Source organism: Podarcis erhardii (genome assembly GCF_964252035.2).
Source record: "Podarcis erhardii genome assembly, chromosome: 1".
Classification (NCBI taxonomy): domain Eukaryota; kingdom Metazoa; phylum Chordata; class Lepidosauria; order Squamata; family Lacertidae; genus Podarcis; species Podarcis erhardii.
The window spans coordinates 87,221,032-87,241,633 of NC_138497.1; the positions used below are offsets into that span (position 1 = coordinate 87,221,032).

General features: G+C 47.2%; 1 protein-coding gene across 4 annotated transcripts in view; it reads left to right on the forward strand.

Moving 5' to 3' along the window:
- CDK5R2 (cyclin dependent kinase 5 regulatory subunit 2) overlaps positions 1–20,231 on the forward strand; it is a 41,551-nt gene extending 21,320 nt beyond the window's left edge. For 2 of the 4 annotated variants that reach the window (XM_081853237.1, XM_081853234.1), the window contains exons 2-3: positions 14,378–14,528; positions 17,674–20,231. In XM_081853237.1, the coding sequence (XP_081709363.1) occupies positions 18,047–18,997 (951 nt within the window). In that variant the 5' untranslated portion in view covers positions 14,378–14,528; positions 17,674–18,046 and the 3' untranslated portion in view covers positions 18,998–20,231. Of the gene's footprint in view, positions 1–5,890; positions 6,058–14,377; positions 14,529–17,673 lie in introns of all 4 variants that reach the window. The other 2 variants (XM_081853236.1, XM_081853235.1) reach the window with 2 other exon arrangements.
- Positions 20,232–20,602: the final 371 nt, after the last annotated feature.

Here is a 20,602-nt window from a genome sequence, read left to right on the forward strand (position 1 = left end):
CAATACTGATGCCAGCATATACAGCCAAATCCAATTGGTTGCTTTTACTCCCATGTTTTTATTTACTGGTGTCGAAGAACATCATAATGCCAGATGTTATACCAAATAAGCATTTACATATATAGTGCTTTGATAAGTGTTCAAAGTGCTGGGATTACATTTTCTTTTAATCTTTACAACCTACCCCTGTAAGGTAGTATTATTATTTCTGTGTTGCAGAGGGGGACAGAGGCTGAAGGGGAAATTCTTGCTCAAGGCCACCAAATGAGCTCCATGGCAGAAGTGAGAGACAGACCAGGTAGTGTTCTGATGCTGTTCTGCTCATTACATGATCTCTGATTGGCCTGGATCACCCACAGGGAAATTTCTGTTCCAGCAAAATTGTTAGATTCAGTTGCCAGAAGCAATCACACCAATGTGATATGTCTGGCAGCCATCCCATGATAAGCCAAAGGACACTACCTCCACCCCCGGATTGAGCCCATTTGCATTATATTTTGTCTCATCATTCTCCCAGCCCCTTTTGGGCAGCCCCTTCCCCAGTGCATTGGGAATGGAGCTATTAGCATTGTCACTGTATTCCAAGGATGTTGCATTTGCTCATGGATGATTTCTGCTGGATTTGCTGCTCTCCGCTCATGAACAGGCACAGGTGGGCAGGCCAACTGTGAACCAGATTGGGCAAAAAGCTTAGTCCACATCCCAGGTTATCTGTGCAAGTGGTCGCTTTCATGCCATATGCTGGCATGCTCTAATCTTTCAAGCACGGGCTTTAACAAAAAGGAACCAGCCAGCTTCCACAAGGCGAAGGGAATAAAGAAACCAGAGAAGAACAAGCCTGCCTCCTGGTGGCAGATTCTGGGGTGGTACCCAGCAGCAACATTAAAATGAGCTCTGAGGCCCCATCAGCTTTCACCAAACTGGTGCCCCCCAGATGTTTCGGACTATGACAGCCATCCGTCACAGCCAGGCACTAGGTTGGCAAAGGCTGTTCCGCTGTTCTGTACTCCAGGGGCTGAATTACCTATTCCTCTGGGATTAGACCCTCCTTTGTTTTGCCCGGCTGATGAGATTTTATTAAAATACTGTACTCTCTGGCCTTTGGCAATATCCAGGTGAGCATTACTGGCTCACGGCACCATCGTACCTGTCTCAGAAGCTCAGTGGGGCTTAACTCCCAGATACACAGGTATAGGCTTGCATCCTTAAAATGTAGCATAGTAGAGGAATGCTGCCATTCTTCAGGAAAAGTGGAAGGGATGCTGTGGGACCAAAGTTCAAGTCCCTATTTGGCCATGGAGCTCACTGGGGACCCTTGGGTCAGACACAGCCTCTGAGCTTAACAAACTCGTGGGGTTGTTTTGAGGATAAAATGGAGAGGGGGAGAATGATATATATCATATTAGGCTCCTTGGAAGACAGGTGGGATATAAATATAATAGGTAGATAAATGGGCATAGCCAGAATTTATGTTGTGTTGGGGAGGGGGCAGAACTGAGCTATCTGCAATATGATTGGTCAGTTAACTGAAAAATACTTAATTATTTTTATTTATTTACTTCAATTTGAGGGGCAGCTGCCTCTCTACGCCGTTGGGTGGGTAGGTAGATAGGTAGGTAGATTTGAGATAGGTAAGTGGAGAGAGATTTAAGGAGCTTCTTTCCCTGCCTCCTGCCCACCAATATTATGTCTGTATGGCCCGGCTGTCTCTCTGCAGATGCTTCAGGGTGCTCTGGTATATATTTGATATGCAATGTTGTAGCACTGCAAACAGATTCTGGGTATCTGTTTAAATTCTCAGGCTGGGATGGGTGGTGGCGCAAAATTGCTGCTGCTTTGGCTCTTTGTGTCAGGCCAGTGGGTCTGGTCTCGGGGCGGGTGTCACATTCCTCTGGCAGCCACAGACAGAAACTGGGGTGGGGGAGGTGACTTAGTCCGGCTCCCCCTCTGTGTGACAGAGCAACATTCTGTCTGGTCGCAGCCCCCACTTAAGCTGCAGGTGTGTGGGTGATGGGCGGGCAGCTCTCCCACTGACAGGCAAGGAGGCTTTGATGCCAGGGGCTGGGGGAGGAGGCAGCCCATGGACCCGAGTTCCTTTCCCATGGGCCTACGGTAGCTTTCCACATGCACCCTCCATCTCTTCCCATGACATAGTTTGCATTTCTCTCTCTATCTTATCTTGCTCTTGTTCTCCCTCCCTCCCTCTCTCTGTTCACTCCTCTGTTCCCAGCTGCGCCCCGGTTGTTTTATGGTTCTCAGCCCTGGGCCTCCACTAGTTCTCCACCTGTGCCCCCACCAACCATCCTGCTGAAGGAGGAGATGGCAGGTCTCCTTGATAACAGACAGGCAAAACAAAGACCTTCTGTGCCATGATGAGTAAGGGAAGAGCAAGGAGGGGTGCGGTGAATGTCTTGTACACACCGGACAAAGAGACCTGATCAGTAGATTTGAGTGTGTGCATATGATGTGGGATTGCTAAAATATTGTACCTGTCATTTCTGGAGCTGACATATACTGGGCTGGCTGGGACTCTTGGTGTGTGTGTGTGTGTCTTGAGGAGCCTTGCCTAGTATACACACAGGTTAAAGTGTTCCTCAGCATTAACTACTTCATGCTGATAGTGAATCATCAGTTGTCTTCTCTGCTCCTGTTGTTGCACTGCGCTGCTCTGCTCTTCCTCTAAGACAGCCAGAAATGGCTGCCGCTGGAAGTGCAACACCGGACTCAGGATAACTCACAGCCCGATGTTACCATCCAAACAAAGGTATTTCCTGGCCAAATCCCAGAGCTTTCTTCCCAGCGATCAGTTCCATTCAGTGAAAAGTAGTACTGAACTAGCGCTAACTGGCCTTTGAACACAGTTCCAAAACGGAGGCAATAAAACTCTCTCCACCCACTCCCCTTCCTCCTCCTCCACAGTGTTTAATATTCCTTGCAATGACAGATTCCTCTTTTTATTCCCCTCCATGTTCTGGCCAATAATCTCTGAACAAGTGGCAATTATTCCTGCCCAGCTGTTTGAAGGTAGCAGCCTTGCTGTCGATGCCAGCAGTAAAATGCCCTCTAAACCAGAGATGGAGGAGCTCTGGGTCTCCAGGAGGTATTGGAGTACAACTCCCACTAGCCCTGACTATTGGCTGTGCTGGCTGGGGCTGATGGGAGTTGGAGTCCAACAACATCTCGAGCACAGTAGATTCCCCATACCTGCTGTGGACTCTGTAACTGGGAAAGGCTGACACCAGCAGCTCCTGTAGTATATTAGAAGGGCTGGTTCTGTCTAGCCCTTTCCAAGGACTCTTCATTCTCCCTGGTGCATGTATGTAGAAAAACTGGAGAAGAGGCTGGGGTCGAAAATCAACACCCACCCAAAGACTTCCCAGCTGGCCCCAAGCACAGCCATGGATCTCTGAAATACCCACCCCCCATTTATGCCCTGTAGCCAGGGCTCTTTAATGATTCCCTGTCCCACAATGTGAACGGCAAGTCAGACTTTCACACAGCCCTTTCCCCATCATTAGGCACCTCAGCTGATTATTCCTGTGAACGAGTCAAGAAGGGGGGAAATGAGTGTAAGGGCCTAAAAGGTAGGTGCTGCCTAAGGTGGTCTTTCTGTTTTTGTTCACACATGCAGTTACTGTTATTTTTTCCTGCCTTGCTCCACTGTATCCAAGAACACCTCAGGGCCCATAATTTTATCACTGCTATGCAGTGTGCTGGCATAGATTGGATGTTCCCTGATCTCAGAAGGGGCAGCAGAATTGGGGCAATTCATGGTCCCCTTCATATAACAAGCACAAGGAAAACTTGGTAGCTTTTCTCCATTCTAGAAGGGAAGAGATACAGTACATGGGCAACCAGAGACCCGCATACAATAACAGAACATACAAAAAGCGTTGTGGATTGGTCGTAGATTTAGTGTCCCCCTCTGGTGGCAAGAATCAGAACTGTGGAGCTTGGCTTGGCTCTTATCCAAAAACTTCCGTTTCCCAAATTAGATACACTCTCACACACACACTTTTCATTTTTAGAGTGCAAGAATAACAGCCATTCACCTTCATAAGATGCCAGTTCCTATGTCTGTGGGTGAGTTAGTTCTTCAAGGACAGGTAATTCTGTTGCACCTCTGCAAGATCAGGTGAACCTGATGCAGAGATGCAGCAAAGCTACTCAGTTCCAAAGCTGAGGTGACTGGAAGGAGGTGAGTCCAAAGAGAGAGGGAGAGGGGGAGAGAGAGAGAGCAGGAGCGTTTCATGGTCCAATGTATGTATTTCTAACTAGATACCAGGAGTTCTTCCATGGCATGCTAATGTGCCTTGGTGCAATCCTTGGGAATTAGTCCTCTAAATGAATGGATGGAAAGATTGCTGGTCATGGGCATGTTCATGGGAGCAGAAGATAGGCAGACACATGCTCACCCCACTTCCCTTGGCAGTGAAAAATTCATGGTTATTACTTATGTGTTACATTTTAACCCTACCCTTCCTCTGAGCAGTTCAGGAGACCATACATGGCTCCCCACCCCTAGTTGGTCCTCACAACATCCCTGCGAGGTAGGTTAATATGTGAATGGCTGAAGGCCCATGGCTGAGTGAGGATTTGAACCCAGTCCTAGTCTGACATTCCTACCACTACATGGCACACATGTGAGGGCTTCTGGATTTAGTTTCCTTTGGTTGAAAGGGCACTGGAGACTTAAGGAGCTTTGTAATGTTTGCTTCATTTGTAGAGGAAGACAAGCTCCCAAGTCTCATATGGACAAGTAACAAAACCTGATGTTCTACCCTTGCCTCTCTTCACACCCTCCCTCTGTCTCCTTTTTGTCCTTCAAACTCAGCCAATGGTTTTACTTCTCAGCTCGGTCCATATTGTTGTAGGCCCCATCCCTGTAGGGTGAAAGACGCCCATTCAGGAAACATGCATCCACAGTAACTAAAGAATATTAACATACCATACTTTTGCCAAAAAAAGCCTGGCTTCTAGCCGGATGCTATTTTAAGCAAACCCCATCCACTTTAACTAGGTCTTCACAAATATACCCATATCTCCATGCTACAGCAAGTGTTTCGGTTTATTTAAACACATTAACATTAAGATATTTCTATGGTTACTGTGGTACCTCGGGTTTCATACGCTCCAGGTTACATACGCTTGAGGTTACAGACCCTGCTAACCCAGAAATAGTACCTTGGGTTAAAAACTTTGCTTCAGGATGAGAACAGAAATCGTGCAGCGGCGGCACAGCGTCAGCAGGAGGCCCCATTAGCTAACGTGGTGCTTCAGGTTAAGAACAGTTTCAGGTTAAGAACGGACCTCCAGAACGAATTAAGTACTTAACCCAAGGTACCACTGTATTACTAATTTTTTAAAAGTGAATAATATTAACTAGTACTATTTAATGATTAAGTTTGGTAGGCTTCCATGCCTACTCAAGAATTCTGTATATCCCTGAATCATTATCATCATCATATTCATACCCTGCCCATCTGGCTGGGTGGCAGGAGGTTGGACTAGATGACCCTTGGGTACCTTTCAACACTATGATTCTGTGATTCTATGTAAGTAATACCTTCAGCAGGGGTAGACAACATGGTGTCCTTCAGACATTGTGGACTACAACTCCCATTAGCCCCAGCCAGCATAGCCAATCAGACTTGTAGTCCAAAGCATCTCTGGAGGGCACTGCATTTGCTATCCCTGATCTTTCAGGTAGTCAACGTTTCCACATTACGGTGTCGTTTGTTTGCCCTGCAGAAGAACAGAGTAGTTGCTGAGGGATCTGACTACTTGTCGAGCTCTTTTAAATTGCCCCCAAGAGATCCAGAAAAGGTTGCTATGAGATAAACTACCTGGGCAATAACTACAGAAGGCTGCTTCTGTGTTACCTTTTCAGTGTGAATAATGGTGAGGATGCAGCGCCACCTGTTGAGCATATTGGATTTTACAAGTACCGGTATATAGTTAGCCTGAAGACGAGGGAGCCCAGATGAATCAGGAGCTTTGCAAACACACTCAGCGTGACAGGAGTAGAGAAATAGCTCATGAACCTATGACTGCAAGGTGAGACCCTACTACTACCATTAGCAGAACTGAGGCAGGTGCTGAGGGGCAGGGAGCAGTTGGGGGGGGGTTCATGGACAGAGCTGTATGTATGTGCCATGCAACCTACTCCTCAAGCAAGCTGGCTGTCCTCATGTGCAGCAGAGGGCGCCACTCTATTGGGGAAGGGCCTCAGCTCAGTGGTAGAGCGTGCAGAAGGACTCAGGCTCAGTCCCTGGCATCTCCTGAGCTGCAGTTCCTCAAGAGTAATCTTTGCGTCTACATACTGACAGCTGGCAGACCTAGAGGCTGTGATGGGTAAAACCACAGACAAAACTATTTTGGATTAACTAATCCAGAGTGAAAACTGCCCTGCTTCATTTTTCACCATGCTTACCTCTAATTAGAATTTCCTTCCTGGGAAATGTAATAAGTGGATAGAAAGAGAATCTATCCAATTGACGCTGACACAAAACCCCACACATACACTATGTAAAACAATATCAGTTTCACCACAAGCCCCCTCCTCTCCCTCACTCTCTTCTTCCCCAACCTTCTACTGTACACAACACTAATTTATCATATCAAATGTAACTGATCTGTAGAAAAGATTTTACAACCTGAAAAAATGAGAGCATGCATGTACTTTTGTAAACCAAGAAAGTATTTCAATAGAAATTATAAAAAAAGAATTTCCTTCCTAGGCAGCTCTAATCAGAAATAAGCCCTGATGGGTTAGGTGTGCAAGGTGAGGCTGATGGGTTAGGTGTGCAAATCTCCTCCTACCAATTGCAGTGCTCTGTGCCACAGACCAGACTGTTTCAGAGGATCTCCAAACCCTCTGGAAATGTTTTTAGGGAGTACAGTGGGGATGCATTAAGTAAGAGGGATTCACAAAGATCAGGTGCCCTGCCTTGTGCTAAATAGAAACAAAGGGCCACCATTATATTCAATTAGGTGACCTTGGGCCAGTCACTGCCTCTCAGCCTAACCTGCTTTAAATGGTTGTTGTAGTGATAAAATGAGGAGCAGGGATAACCTGTTTGTCACCTTGAGCTCCTTGGGGGAAAGGTAGGATATAACACCACCCAAAACAGAGAGGTCATCCATGCCTAATCCAAAATTATACAGTGTGCAACAACATTGATAGCACTTGCTATAGTAACAGAAGACACATGAAAATGTTCTAGAGTAAAATTAATAACTCACTCTTAATAGCATGATGTAACTAGATCTTTATCACACAAAGCAATTAAGAGTGAGATAAGAAAGGGAAAGCAAAATGGGTAAGATTACTTATCAGATATGCATTTATCTTAATCGGTTTGTCAATCAGAAAACATACATTTGTTGGTCAAGGATATGGAGTCGAAGCACATCAGTCAGAAAGGTAAATACCGGTAGGTAATTAAAAGGGGGGAAGAAAACATGGACCCTACAATAGCTTCACCTTAAGTATTAGCTGAAGATAAAGCAATGGGTAGTGGGTGAGGTCTTTAGTTCCTTAGTCAGTCATACAATCTTGTCAAACAGATTGATCAAACAGATTAATTTGTGTAGTCCACATGACAGTACCCTCAAAAAACACAAATTTTAATGCTTTTCCCTGTAAATTTGGGTTTACTCAATATAGGGATAATTCAATGAACGGGGGGAAATCAAGCTTTAACCTACTCCACCGGGGGTAGCAGACAGTTTATTTCTGTGCTTTTGTGTGGGTGCATCAGTTGTTGCTTTCTGATACTCCCCTTCCATGACCAATGCTTCCTCAGTGCTTTCATTTCTTTTTTGGCAGAGCTCATGTAACTATTTTTGGTGTGCTCTTGAGTGAAGGCCCCCCTCCCCCGTTTGATCGCTCAGATTTGCAAAAAATAGAAAACTGCAAGCAATTTTACAATGGCCTGACTACGTGCTTTTCCACACTTTTTGTATGGGATTTGTTTATTTAAAATGTGTTCAAGCAGCTAGCTGCATGCATGCCCTGTTGGTACTTAACTGGCATAACAAAAGCAACATAACAGAAGGCTGGGGCAAACACAAAAGGGAACTCCTACTGGTATGAACGGGAAAGACCAAAGTTGTGCCTCATATATAAATTCAAGTACGTGCAGGTTTGGATTACTCTGGTTGAATTCTAATTGAGAAAGCAAGGATTAACAACTAAATAATGCTCAAATGTGGATAAGCCCTGATGGAAACACAGGAACTAATGCTGGTACATTTAGCATAATTGGTGCTTTGAGTAGGCAACGAGAAAACTGGGAGTGCAGGATAATAAGCAGAACAGCGTCAGATACTGTGAAGAGTATTACAGTAGTCTGGGAGTTGATGTCTTTAGGTGTGCTGACCCCATCATTCTTTCTCCATCCATAGAGCAGTACTGTGACATAAGAGAAGCCCTACTGAATCATGCCAATGGTCCACTTCTCCAGTACTCTGTGTTCACAATGCCTATGGGAAGCTCGCAAGAAAACTTGTGTGCAACAGCACTCTCCACACTTGTGATGCCAGCCACTGGCATTCAGGGGCATCCTGCCTACAAGAGTGAAAGCCAGTAGCTGGTAGCCATCAATAGCATTGGTAGTGTGGTAAGGCACTTAAATTTTGCAAGGAGGCTAACATGCTGCAGGTGTTTTAATAGTCAGGGATGATAGGAACTGAAGGATATTACGGTAATAATTTCATGGGGAAAGTGCCTAAAGCCATAAAGCCTCATGGACACTAGAGGGCTCCAAAGAGAAAGTAGCAGTTACAAATATTGATAGGGAAGAAAATTAAGCTTTGAAAGTGGACAAATGCTTGAATATAGGAAATGAGGTGTGTTTTGGGGGAGTTTGGAAACCCTCAAGCCTCACATCCTGAGTTCCCCCAGTCTTAACCAAATCAGTGTCCCACAAGCTTCTAAGAGCAATACCTATGAAGCTACAATAAGCTTTGTAATTTTGGAGAGTATATAGATGGATGAAGCAGATTTCCTCTTTCCCTCAAAGAGGACTATGCAGTCCTTTGGCAAACTCACTTGATTCAATCAATCAATCAATCAATCAAATTTACCTGTTAAAAATAAGCATTCCGAGACATATTGCCTCTGTCAGTCTAGATAGAATATAATCATTGTGACTAGTAACTATGCAACTTGACATAGGGGTGGCAGGAGTTAAGCTGATCTTTATCTCGTGGACCACTTTGCTCCTGTGGGTGTCTGCAAGTGGCCTCACATGTGAGGCCAAAGCAAGGGATGTGCAAGTGAGCCGCACTCCCCCTTTCACCCTTCTGACGCCTGATGCAAAGGGATAACTTTCACATCTACATATGCACACATGGAGGGAGATATATATCCACAACAAGAGCACATGGATTCTCCCTTCAGGGAAACCTCACAAAGTCTCCCTTTGCATGAGACGCTGAAAGAAGAGAAAGAAGGTGCATTATTCATTCCAACAGCCTCACTCCCTCTGGTTTCCATGTGAGGTGCAAAGAGACTCAGACTTTTTGGTCCTGACAATGTGGAAAGTATTCCCTTAGCTGGAGAAACAAACACCCTTGAAAGCTAATTGTTGGTCACTAGGCCAAGGCTGGGAGACATGGCCTCTGTGCCAACACACTGTCCCCTCCTGTGTATACTGTATGTTGGCGCTGCAGGCAAGGATTCAATCATCCTTCTCTTGCATCTGAAAGTGTTGCTCCTCCGCTTCATGCTGGTTGCCACCCAGAGGTACAGCTTGGTTGCCTTCCCATTCCCCATGCTCCCTTTTCTTCGAGCTGCCCTTCATAACATACACATCAGTGGCTTCTAGGGCTGAGCACACCAGGGGAAGCACAGAAATAGCTTATCTCTAGGGCTCTGCAGTGCATTTTGCAGATGCTTCTCTCGCTCTGTCTCTGATACACATGCATGCACGCGCACGCGCACACACACACACACACACACACACACACACACTACAAGTCCAAGCAGGAACAAAGAGGAGGAAAAAAGCCCCAGGGCAGGCTTTTGTGAACCCCGTGGCCTCACGTGGCTTGATCCTCCATACCCACACCAACACTTCTGTGTTCTGTAGCACAGCACACAGCACTCAGCTAAAGCTTCAGAAATGCTAAGCAGCAGCAGTAGTGGAGTGCTTATCCAAACCATATCCACTGGCAGAACTCTTCAAATGTCAACTATGAGCTTCATCCTGGTTTCCTTCTCCCCCATCTGCCATAGAAGAGCATAAAAGATGGAAGTAAAATCTCCAAAGCAGGGAAGTTGTAAGCAAGCTAAGCACAGAAACCAGGCTAGTGACCAGAAGTGAGTGACCAGTAGCACATGCTGTAAAATCCAGAGAGGATGAGGTGCAACAGTCCTGAAGTGGCAGAATGGACTGTTTCTCTTCAGGCTGCAGGAGAGAGAATGAATGAATATCTGTCTGTCTGCCTGCCTGCAATCCCACTATAGAATGGGCTGGGCTCCCCTGGTGGGTTCCAGGAGTTGTACCAAGCGTAGCAGCACTCTGCAAACATTCCATCAGCAAAAGGTTTTCTGTTTGCAATGGAAAGTTCTCACCTCCTTCCCCCACCATCCAAATATGCTCTGGGGGTTTCCCCAGCCCTTTGCAGCAGATTTGGGTTGGGTGTGGGGCATTCACAGGGAGAAGACAGGGAGGAAAAGTCCCTTTGCACAAGTGGAAATTCTTGCACTGACAGAACACATTAGTTGACTACCACCCTGTTATAGGAATTTTAAGGTCTTATATATATAAAATAAATGTTCATAACTGTACAAGGCAAACACATACATAAATATATAAACCACATGTCTGGAAACAGGACAGGAAAACAGTCCTAAAGCCATTTTGACTCAGTCACCTCAAATACTTCTCTGAAAGGAGGAAGGAAATGGAAAAGCCTCCCCACTGTCTCTTTGTTCACAAATCCTGTCTTACGGGTGTGTCTGTGTATGAATAGGGTGAGCCTGTGACCTGGATTCAGGAATTAAGTAGTCATCATCACAAAATATTGGTCAAATGGCCCAGGTAATGCAATCAGTGGTCCATTATTAGGTATCCTGCAGACAGGAGAAAAACAACACTCAGATTTCTGCTGTAGACTGCCCCTTCTGTGATGTATGTATGATGTATTGGGGGTGGTCTTGAGCTACAGGGGAGGCAATTTCAAATGTCTATATAAGAGTTTGTACACCAATGTTCTGGGTCTCCTCCTCCTTCCTGTGTGTGTGGGGAGCACCATGTTGCAACAGCTTTAATAAAGATCAGGCTTACTAGCTGCTTTGCTTCTCAATATTCTCTGGTTGGCCTCTGTTATTTTCTCCTACTGATAAAAAACCTACATGAGGACTCTATACGGGCTCTTTTGTAACCCATAAGGGAAAAGGAGTAGTTGTTTCTTCTTCTTCTTCTTCTTCTTCTTCTTCTTCTTCTTCTTCTTCTTCTTCTTCTTCCAGCCCTATCTCTCATCAGCCCTAGGTAGCATGGCCAGTAGTCATGGAAAATGGGAGTTGTAGTCCAACAGCATCTGGAGGTCGAGTGGTTCTCCATCCCTGGACTAAAGGGCAAGGTTGCTCCAGTATCAGGCTACAGTGCTGCAACCAAGAAGTAACTACCATTGATGTCAATGGAATTTGGGGCTAAGAAAACATGGGAAGGGTTAGAGGGTGGAGTGTATATGTTAGAAGAACAATGAATGCTGCGTAGATGCATTGCTCTTATCAATTTAATATAAGACTTATTTGTTTTCTGAAACAAGGCATAGGAAAACCTATGTGCTGGGCAACCTGACAATATCCGCCCTCCCTTCCCCACAGGTGGGCGGGGTTTGCGGTACCGAGCGAGGCTCACCTGGGTGGGTGGCACCCACCTGCCTGAGCTGGCCTTTGACCTGCCCTCGGCCAGGGAGGACAATGGACGGCCGGCCGGGGGCGGGCCTAAGGCCAAAAGGAAAAGAGGCTGACTCCTGGGCTCAAGCCTCTTTTGCCTTTCTTCCTTCCAGGATCACCCACCCACCCTCCTCAATTAATATTTCTTGCCTTTTTAATTTCAGCTTAGGTCAGCGATCTTCAATTTAATGATTCCTTCTTTACAGGCTAATATCTTGCATTCCAGGTCAGCGGGCACTGCTGCGGTCGTAAGATGGTTGCTGTATTCAGAACTGGGAAGGAATTTTCCCTGCATTGGCAGGTTTCGCCTTCCCCGTAGCAATTTCGTCACAACTTTGGCCGTTTTAGGCCTTGGCAAGGTAGCCTTTAGTCTAACATCAAGTTGGGGGGTGCATTCATGCTCCCTCCCCATGCGGCGGCGCTTGCAGGGCCCGTTAAAGGGCAAAGCCGAGAGTCCCTAGCCCTAGAGTGGCAGCATGTAGGTCAAACTCCCCGGACGAGGTCGGTGGAAGGGCATGCTGTGTAAGTTTGCGCTTTGCAGTCCCCTCTCACTGGGCCTCAACTGCCTGCATATCCTCAGCCAGGCGGGCTGAGAGGGTTACCTGCCAAGGCCTGTGCCATGTTTCCCACTTCTGAAGTTCAATAAAGTTGTGGCCAATTTGAACCCATACACTGGTCTCTTGTCTTATCATTTGGGAAAAGGGGTAGGCACCACAGAGAGGGTTTAGCGCGTGTGCCCGCAAAACCACAAAAACAGAGGCAACATTACTTTATTGCACCAAAGGCACAAGACACAGGTATTTGCATTCCCTTTGAAATGGTTAGTTAAGACTAGGGAAGGACAAGGATCTGATAACAGTTTCAGACAGAGCTCATATGCAAACAGCATTTTATTGATGTCATTCACTTCCAGCCCAGACAATTCCCTCCTCCCCAGTCTTCCCAATTCCCCTGTAGGGAATGCCACTTTTTTTCTTGCCAGGGTCTCAAGAGGTGCAATTTTTCATGTCAGAAAGTAGCAGCAGCATGACTGTCTGAGAAAAAAAGCAGCACCTGTTGAATGCAGCTTTTAAAGGCACAAGAGGCCCTGCCAAGAAATGATAGGGCAATTTTATCCCTGATAAAGGGAAGTGTAAATCAAGAAAGCAAACACCATAATAAATCTAGTAAGTCTTTAGGGAGCTGCAAGGAACTTTTGTGTGTCTGCTGTGTGCCACTGGCTGACATAAACTCAGTTAGAACAAAAAATCCCAAACATTAGGTTTGATGAAGCCCACTCAAAAAACATGAATAGTCTTTAACTTGTGTGGTTTAGAAACCTAACTGGTGAGTGTTTCCTTGATTTAAATTGTTGTGTGTGATCTTGTATTTGGAATGCAATTAGAAGTCTTTTCTCATTTACTTAGCAGTAAATCCTGCTGATTTCAATGGAGCTTTAAAGTAAGTAGAAACAGAATTACAGTGTGATGGAAAACACCTGTGAAAGCATGGAAAACACTAGAATAGGAGAAATTGTTTGTGGATTAATTGGTGATGGAGAGAGTTGTCAGCATGCTTATACATGAATTATTCTTGTGCTTCTGGAGAAGGGAGAAAAGAACTCCCAGTCCCAGTAGTGGCAGTGAGCTAGATAAGTTTCCTGAAGCAAGAACCTCTAGGCATAGGCCTTGTTAAAAGAGCAGGTCTAGATGTCAGGGTCTGCCTGCCTTCTCCCTAATTTGTAGGACTCTCATGTGTTTGTGTGGTAAACTACCATGTGAATAAAATTTGAAATAGTACAGTTCAGACAAAGGCTTACCACCACTACTCTTTGTGAGAAGTGGGGCGAAGGTGGGGTGACGGAATGGCTCTACAATGTGAAGTGTTGTCTGAGGCACTTGACTGTGAATTGAGTAATATCTGTAGTAAATGCACACTTTTCCTTTTCTTGTATCAGGGGGCCTTCTCTGGGTCATCCAGTGAGGCCACAACCCCTCCTCATCCAAGGCTCTCCTACAAATTCCTTTCCTCTTTTTGTTGCTAACTTTATCATAAGATCTGAGCTGTTCCATCTTGTTTTTCTCAGCCAACAAAACATGCTAACATATTCTTTTAACCAGTTTAAACCGGTTCAAGACATAGTACATTTAGTATTCACCTAAAGTGCTTTACTTCAGTACCGTCTCTGGTTTATGAAGAATGAGTTAGAATATTTGTATACTCTCCTGTACCCCAGTAATTCACTTATTCTAATGTTGATCCCAAGGATACATGGTGGAAAGTAGGTACAATTATATTATTTATTATCAAGCTGGTGTAGGAGAGTGCTCTTTTTTAAACTCTCACAGCACTTTAATCAGATGGGTTTCATTTATCTGGTTAAGAGTTTTGAGAAGCTCAAAGTTGCATATGCACTCACACCAACCTATGTAGGTCCAATGAAGAGTAAAATAACATATCCTTTGCATTTCATTTTTCTCATGATAGGTCCTTTTGTACAGTAATGCATAGGTGCCATGATCTTGGGAGTCTCCCTGAATCTGAAGCTGATAAGACAGACCACCGTGAAACATCTCAGCCTGTGAAATGGGAATGATTACCATCTACTTCCTTCTTACCATGTTCTCCAGCAAAAGAGGTAAAGAAACTGCTGTACTCATGTGTACAGCATAGATGGATAGAGTGATAATTCTGTTACTTGGATTGATGAATCCCAGACTTGTATGTTTTTCTCAGAAATTGGTTGTTGAGCAAATATTAACAAATATCCTTGGGGTGTGCAGTGGAACAGACATCAAAGGTACAATATGAGTGTGAACACTACAGACCTTAGCCTCTGTTAAAGCCACTGAGAAGGTAAAGCATAGGATAAACACACAAGGCAGGCCAAAACATGTTGTAAGGTTATCAGCAAACACCCTTTTGCTGTTGTGCAAAGGCCTGGCGCTGTGCAAGTATCTACCATAGTCATTACAGCTGCTTCGCTGCAGGGTGAGCAAGACACATCCGAGTGTGTTCCTGCCACAGCCATTGCTGGGCAATCTTGACTGGAGATCAACATGGGACTTTGAGCTTGTTGGCCTTGCCGGACCTCTCAGCAGCTTTTGGTACTCTTGACCCCTAAATCTTTGTGCAATCCTTTGGTAGATTGGAAAGTTCAGGGATTGATTTCCACTGCAGTTCTACTCCTTCCTATCTGGGTATATTTGGATGTAGCCCTACAGGCTTTACTGTCTGGCCCCCAGGACTTTTCACAAGCCACGCCCATCCCCCAGGCTATACAGATCAACAGCCCTGCTCTATGACCTTCTCAAGCATTTTTGCCTGGCTGAAATGCATCTTTGAACTGTGATAGCACCTCTGGCTTATCTGGTGTGTGTGTGGTGGTGGTGGGTATTATTATTATTATTATTAGTAGTAGTAGTAGTAGTATACTGTCCTATATCTGTAGGTCTCAGGGCGGTTACAACATAAAACCACAATTTTATATGTGTGTACAGTGGTACCTTGGTTCTCAAATGCCTTGGTACTCGAACAACTTGGAACCCAAACACTGCAAATCTGGAAGTAAGTGTTCCGGTTTGCGAACATTTTTCGGAAGCCAGACATGCTCCATTTTGAGTGTTACACTTCCAGTTTGAGTGCCACACTTCCATTTTGAGTGTTATGCCTCCGATTTGAGTGCCACACTTCTGTTTTGAGTGTTACACTGAGGTCTGTCTATTTTTGCTATTTATTTTGTGTGTTTGTTTCTGCAGCTTTTCTGTGTGACTGTGTGGAACCCAGTTCAGCTACTGATTGATTGATTGATTGTGTGACTGCAGTACATTATTTATTGCTTTCATTTTATGGATCAGTGGTCTTGTTACATAGTAAAATTCATGTTAAATTGCTGTTTTAGGGGTTTTTTTAAAAGTCTGGAATGGATTAATCCATTTTGCATTACTCTCTATGGGAAAGCACACCTTGGTTTTGGAACGCTTTGGTTTTGGAACGGACTTCCGGAACGGATTAAGTTTGAGAACCAAGGTACCACTGTATGTGGAAGCTTCTGCCTTTTAAACCTGTTGCTCCTCCCACTTTTGTTCTGTCCATCCCCACCACTGAAATGCTGACCTTTGAAGGTTGCCCATTAGCTAATGTGACCCTTGGATAGAAAAAGGGTATCTCACCCCTGATTTAAAGAGTGGCTTCTGCTTAACCCCCTTGGATTTTTATTATAAAGAGTCCTGCAAGGGTCTATATGATTGACATGAATAGATAGTCCAACATTTGGGAAGTGCCATCAATGGCATACAGCTTTTCTTTCTCAGCCAATTCAGGTGCAACATTGGTTCTTCTGAATTCCTGTTGAGAGGCAGACTTGGGGTTCATTGAAATTGAACCCGCACACCATTGCTGTGGTTGGGCAGCTTTGGCAACCTTGGGGAGGTCAGACTATCGCCTCTGGGCACGATTGCATTCCTCTTGTGTTAGATTTCACAGTTTTGCTGTCTTCCTGAACCCAGCCCTGCTCTTTGAGGCTGCCAATATTCATGCATTGTCTACTGTATAGTGTTCTATGTGGGCCTCACCTTGGAGACAGTTTGGAAGCTTCAGTAAGTGCAGACTGCAGGTGCCAGTCAGATCATGATAGGGATGGAATCAATCATGATAGGGGCTGGGTGGAAAGTTTGTATGATACCCATTTTGGCTAATCTGTACTGACTTCTGGTCTCAGTGTAAGGTACCAGGCCTTGTATTCTTTAGGACAGGTGTGGAGAACCCTGGCCATTGGGTATGCTTACTGGGGCTGATAGGAGCTGTATTTAAGCAACACACGGAGGGCCAAAGATTCCCCACACCTGCTTTAGGAAATGTCTTCTAAGCCAGGGTAGTCAACCATTTTCTCATGAAGGCCTTATTATTACTTATTTATTAAAATTAAATTACTACGTTGCCCTTCATCTGAAGGTCGCAGGGTGGTTCACAACATAAAAATACAAAATGAGAACACAAATACACAATAAAAACAAAAACAAATATTTTCATCTGGCACCTGAAGATATGTAATGAAGGCATCGGCAAGCCTCCCTGGGGAGAGCATTCCACAAGTGGGGAGCCACTGCAGGAAAGGCCTCTTACTGGACCTCTCATGGGTAATCTCCAGGGGCCGCATGCTGACTGTGGGCCCAGCTGAAGCCAATCATGGGTGTGTGGGTGACATCTCACCTTCTTCTCTTTTTGCCTCCCACTCTGTCTTCCTTGCTGCCCAGCTGGCTGGTGGCCAAGGGACAACTTGCTGTTGCCAGAGGCCTGAACTGATCACTTGCATAAAGCTTTTGAAATCGGGGACACATGGGGGCCCTCTGGCTGCAAGTTGCCAACCTCAGACCTAAGAGATACAAAGCATCAACTCGAAGCCATTACTGGAGGAGTGAGGAAAAGAGACAGACTAATACTGTAGTTCTTCTCCTAATAGGGAGACACCAGGATTTATATCCGCCTGTATAACACACTCCTGACAGTAAACCTACTTGCTGATCAAACCTGCATAGGAACAAGTAGGTGCTCAGGTACTCTACACATGCTCAGCTGACTCAGATTAAGCTCTGGCAGGGAGGAACTGTGGGGAAAACAAGCTCTCTCTTTTGTTGTTATTTGGAAGCCCCCCTCCCCTCCCCAATATTATTTCTCTTGAATTTTGGGATCCAGGAAGTGCAGCTGTTCTTACCATCATCACAAGGATCTCTCTCTCTCTCTCTCTCTCTCTCTCTCTCTCTCTCTCTCTCTCTCATCCTCAGCGGGAAAGGAAGGCACCTGGGGGTCGATGCCTCGAGGCGATTGGCTGAGGGGCGGGGAAGCCGCGGCACGGGATTGGCTGCTCGGGGAGAGGCCGGGCGGGGCGCGGCGGGGCTAGTGCGGCAGCCAGTGCGGAGAGGGGAGCTGCTGAGCGCCGGTTGACCCGAGTCCTCGTCCGTCCTGGCGCGCTTCACTGCGGCTCCTCGAGGTTTCTCCGCAAGCTCCGACTCAGGGCGCCGGCGCAGCTGCTGCGTCCCGCCCCAGCCCATGGCCGGTGCGCCGGGCGCGCCTGGGCAGCAGCTGTAAGCGCTCGGGCGGCGCAGCAAAGGCGCCAAGCAGCCGCTCGCTCGCTCGCTCGCAGCAGCAGCAGCCAAGATGGGGACGGTGCTGTCGCTGTCGCCCAGCGCGCCGGGGAAGGGCGGCGTGCTGGCCGAGAAGGCGGCTCCGGGCCGGGCGCACGGCAAGGGCGAGAGCCGCCTGAAGCGGCCGGGCGTGCTGATCTCGGCGCTCACCTGGAAGCGCCTGGTGGCCGCCTCGGCCAAAAAGAAGAAGAACGCCAAGAAGGTGACGCCCAAGCCGGGCTCCGCGGGCGCGCCCGACCCCTTGGTGCAGCAGCGCAACCGCGAAAACGCGCGCAAGTCCCAGCCCGACGGCGCCAAGCAGGGGCCCTTGGCCGTGCCGGTGCCCACCGTGCCCGCCTCCGCCCAGGAGGGCGGCAAGCAGCCACCGCCGCCGCCACCCCCGCCGCTGCCCGGCAACCGCGCCACCGCCGCCTCCTCCGCCGCCCCCGGCTCCCCGCGGCGGGTGATCGTGCAGGCTTCGACGGGCGAGCTGCTCCGCTGCCTGGGGGACTTCGTGTGCCGCCGCTGCTACCGCCTCAAGGAGCTGAGTCCCGGCGAGGTCATCGGCTGGTTCCGCAGCGTGGACCGCTCGCTGCTGCTGCAGGGCTGGCAGGACCAGGGCTTCATCACGCCGGCCAACCTGGTCTTCGTGTACCTGCTGTGCCGCGAGGCGCTGCAGGGCGACCAGGTGGGCAGCCAGGCCGAGCTGCAGGCCTCCTTTCTCACCTGCCTCTACCTGGCCTACTCCTACATGGGCAACGAGATCTCCTACCCGCTCAAGCCCTTTCTGGTGGAGGGCGACAAGGAGCGCTTTTGGGACCGCTGCCTCGCGATCATCCAGGGCCTGAGCGCCAAGATGCTGCAGATCAACGCCGACCCGCACTTCTTCACGCAGGTCTTCCAGGACCTCAAGAACGAGAGCGAGGGTGCGCCGACAAAGGACTCCGGCTCCAACAAACACTGGACTATAAGCCTGGACCGCTAGGAGAGCCCCGACCACCCCCCACCCGACCCCCGCCATCTCCTCCCTCCACCTTTCCGGACGCACTGCTCCTCGTTCTCTCTCTCTTCTCCCCTCCCAAGCTCTTCTCAGCCAGGATTTCACAGGGGCAGGAAAACTCTGGGGAGTTTTGGGATCGGGGAGTTGCTAGGGACATATCCTTTCCCCACCCCATCGTACAGGGTGGAGTGCTGCTCTCCATGAGCCAGTCAGGCTTTTTTTTGGGGGGGGGGTGAGGACTTGCTGGAGTCCAGTCTTTCACCCTCCATCTTGTGGGCCACACCCAAAATTACATCAGCCCCTTCCCACAACTGCAGCACCTGAATATTGGGGGATGGGGATGGTGTCTGACCCATGATGTACTGTTGCCTTCTGGCTAGGAGCAGAACTTGCCCCTTCTCTATTACCTTGTCCCAGCTGGGTGCACTTCGGGCCCTGTGGGTGCATCCTGGGAGGGAGGGGCTGTTCTTCCCCTCCTCCTCCTTCCAAATGGGGAGAATTCCTAGACTAATGGGTCAACCTTAGGCATTACGTATTGACAAAGTTCTGCCTTTTGCAGGAAAAAGCAGCTGCTGTGACCTCACCTGTGGAAGCCCCACCAGTGTATCCATGGTTTTGGATCTCTTTGCTGCTACTGTGAATCACAGTACAGCCCAGAGCATTCCGTCTTGTATTTTACTTTTACTTTTCCAGTGAAGCAATTCCTGCATGTTTTTTGCCCTTTCCTGCTGTTTGATGGCTCTGCCATAGTGGTTGTTCTACAAAGTAGATGATGGTTATATACTACTGCTGTCCACCTCTGCAAAGTCAAATGCCTTTCATCATTTCTTTCCCTCCTTCATCGCAGTGGTGGGGATGGGGATGGGGGAGAGTGAGGTGTGTGTATCTGCTTCCAACACTGAAAGGAAGTGCTGGGGAAGCTGTGCTGCTATCCTTCAATGGCCCTTATTTGACCCATTCTCTCCCTGCCTCCTCCTTTCCCCCACCCAGTCCCCTCCCATCTGAAGCAGAGGCTAGGAGCTGTCCAGGGTGCTAGCCTCTTAGACCGACATACATTTGCACATTCTTGAAGCTGAAAACAAGCTGTCTCATGGTGTTTGAATGTAACAGAACAATGTTTGACTTACAGGATGTCTGTGCCAATGTTGCTCAAATGTACAATAACATATTGTTTTATATTGTATATTTAAAAGAGATAAAAATAATGAGTCAAAGCGGAGCTTTGGAATCCTTTGATCATTCAGAACCGCAGATGTATGGGAAGAGGAATGCAGAATGCATTGGGACTGGCAAAGAAGGGAGGAGGGAAGAAAAGGATGGCAATTTGTGTTGGGGGGGTTTACGGTCAGCATCAATGGTGCATTAGCCCTTGGCTGATGATTTCCTAAATGGCTGTGTTGGCAGGAGATCCCAGACTTGCTAATGGGAATTGATATCGAACTGCAGTTCATCTTATTCCGGAGCCCTTTTAGATGAGGACACACACTGTTTTCTTGAGATCTGGCCGGGCAAATATTAGTCAAGAACTAATTTTAAAATGAAACACGCATAGTCTCCAATTAAAATGTCTGCAAATGTACAGAAAGACCA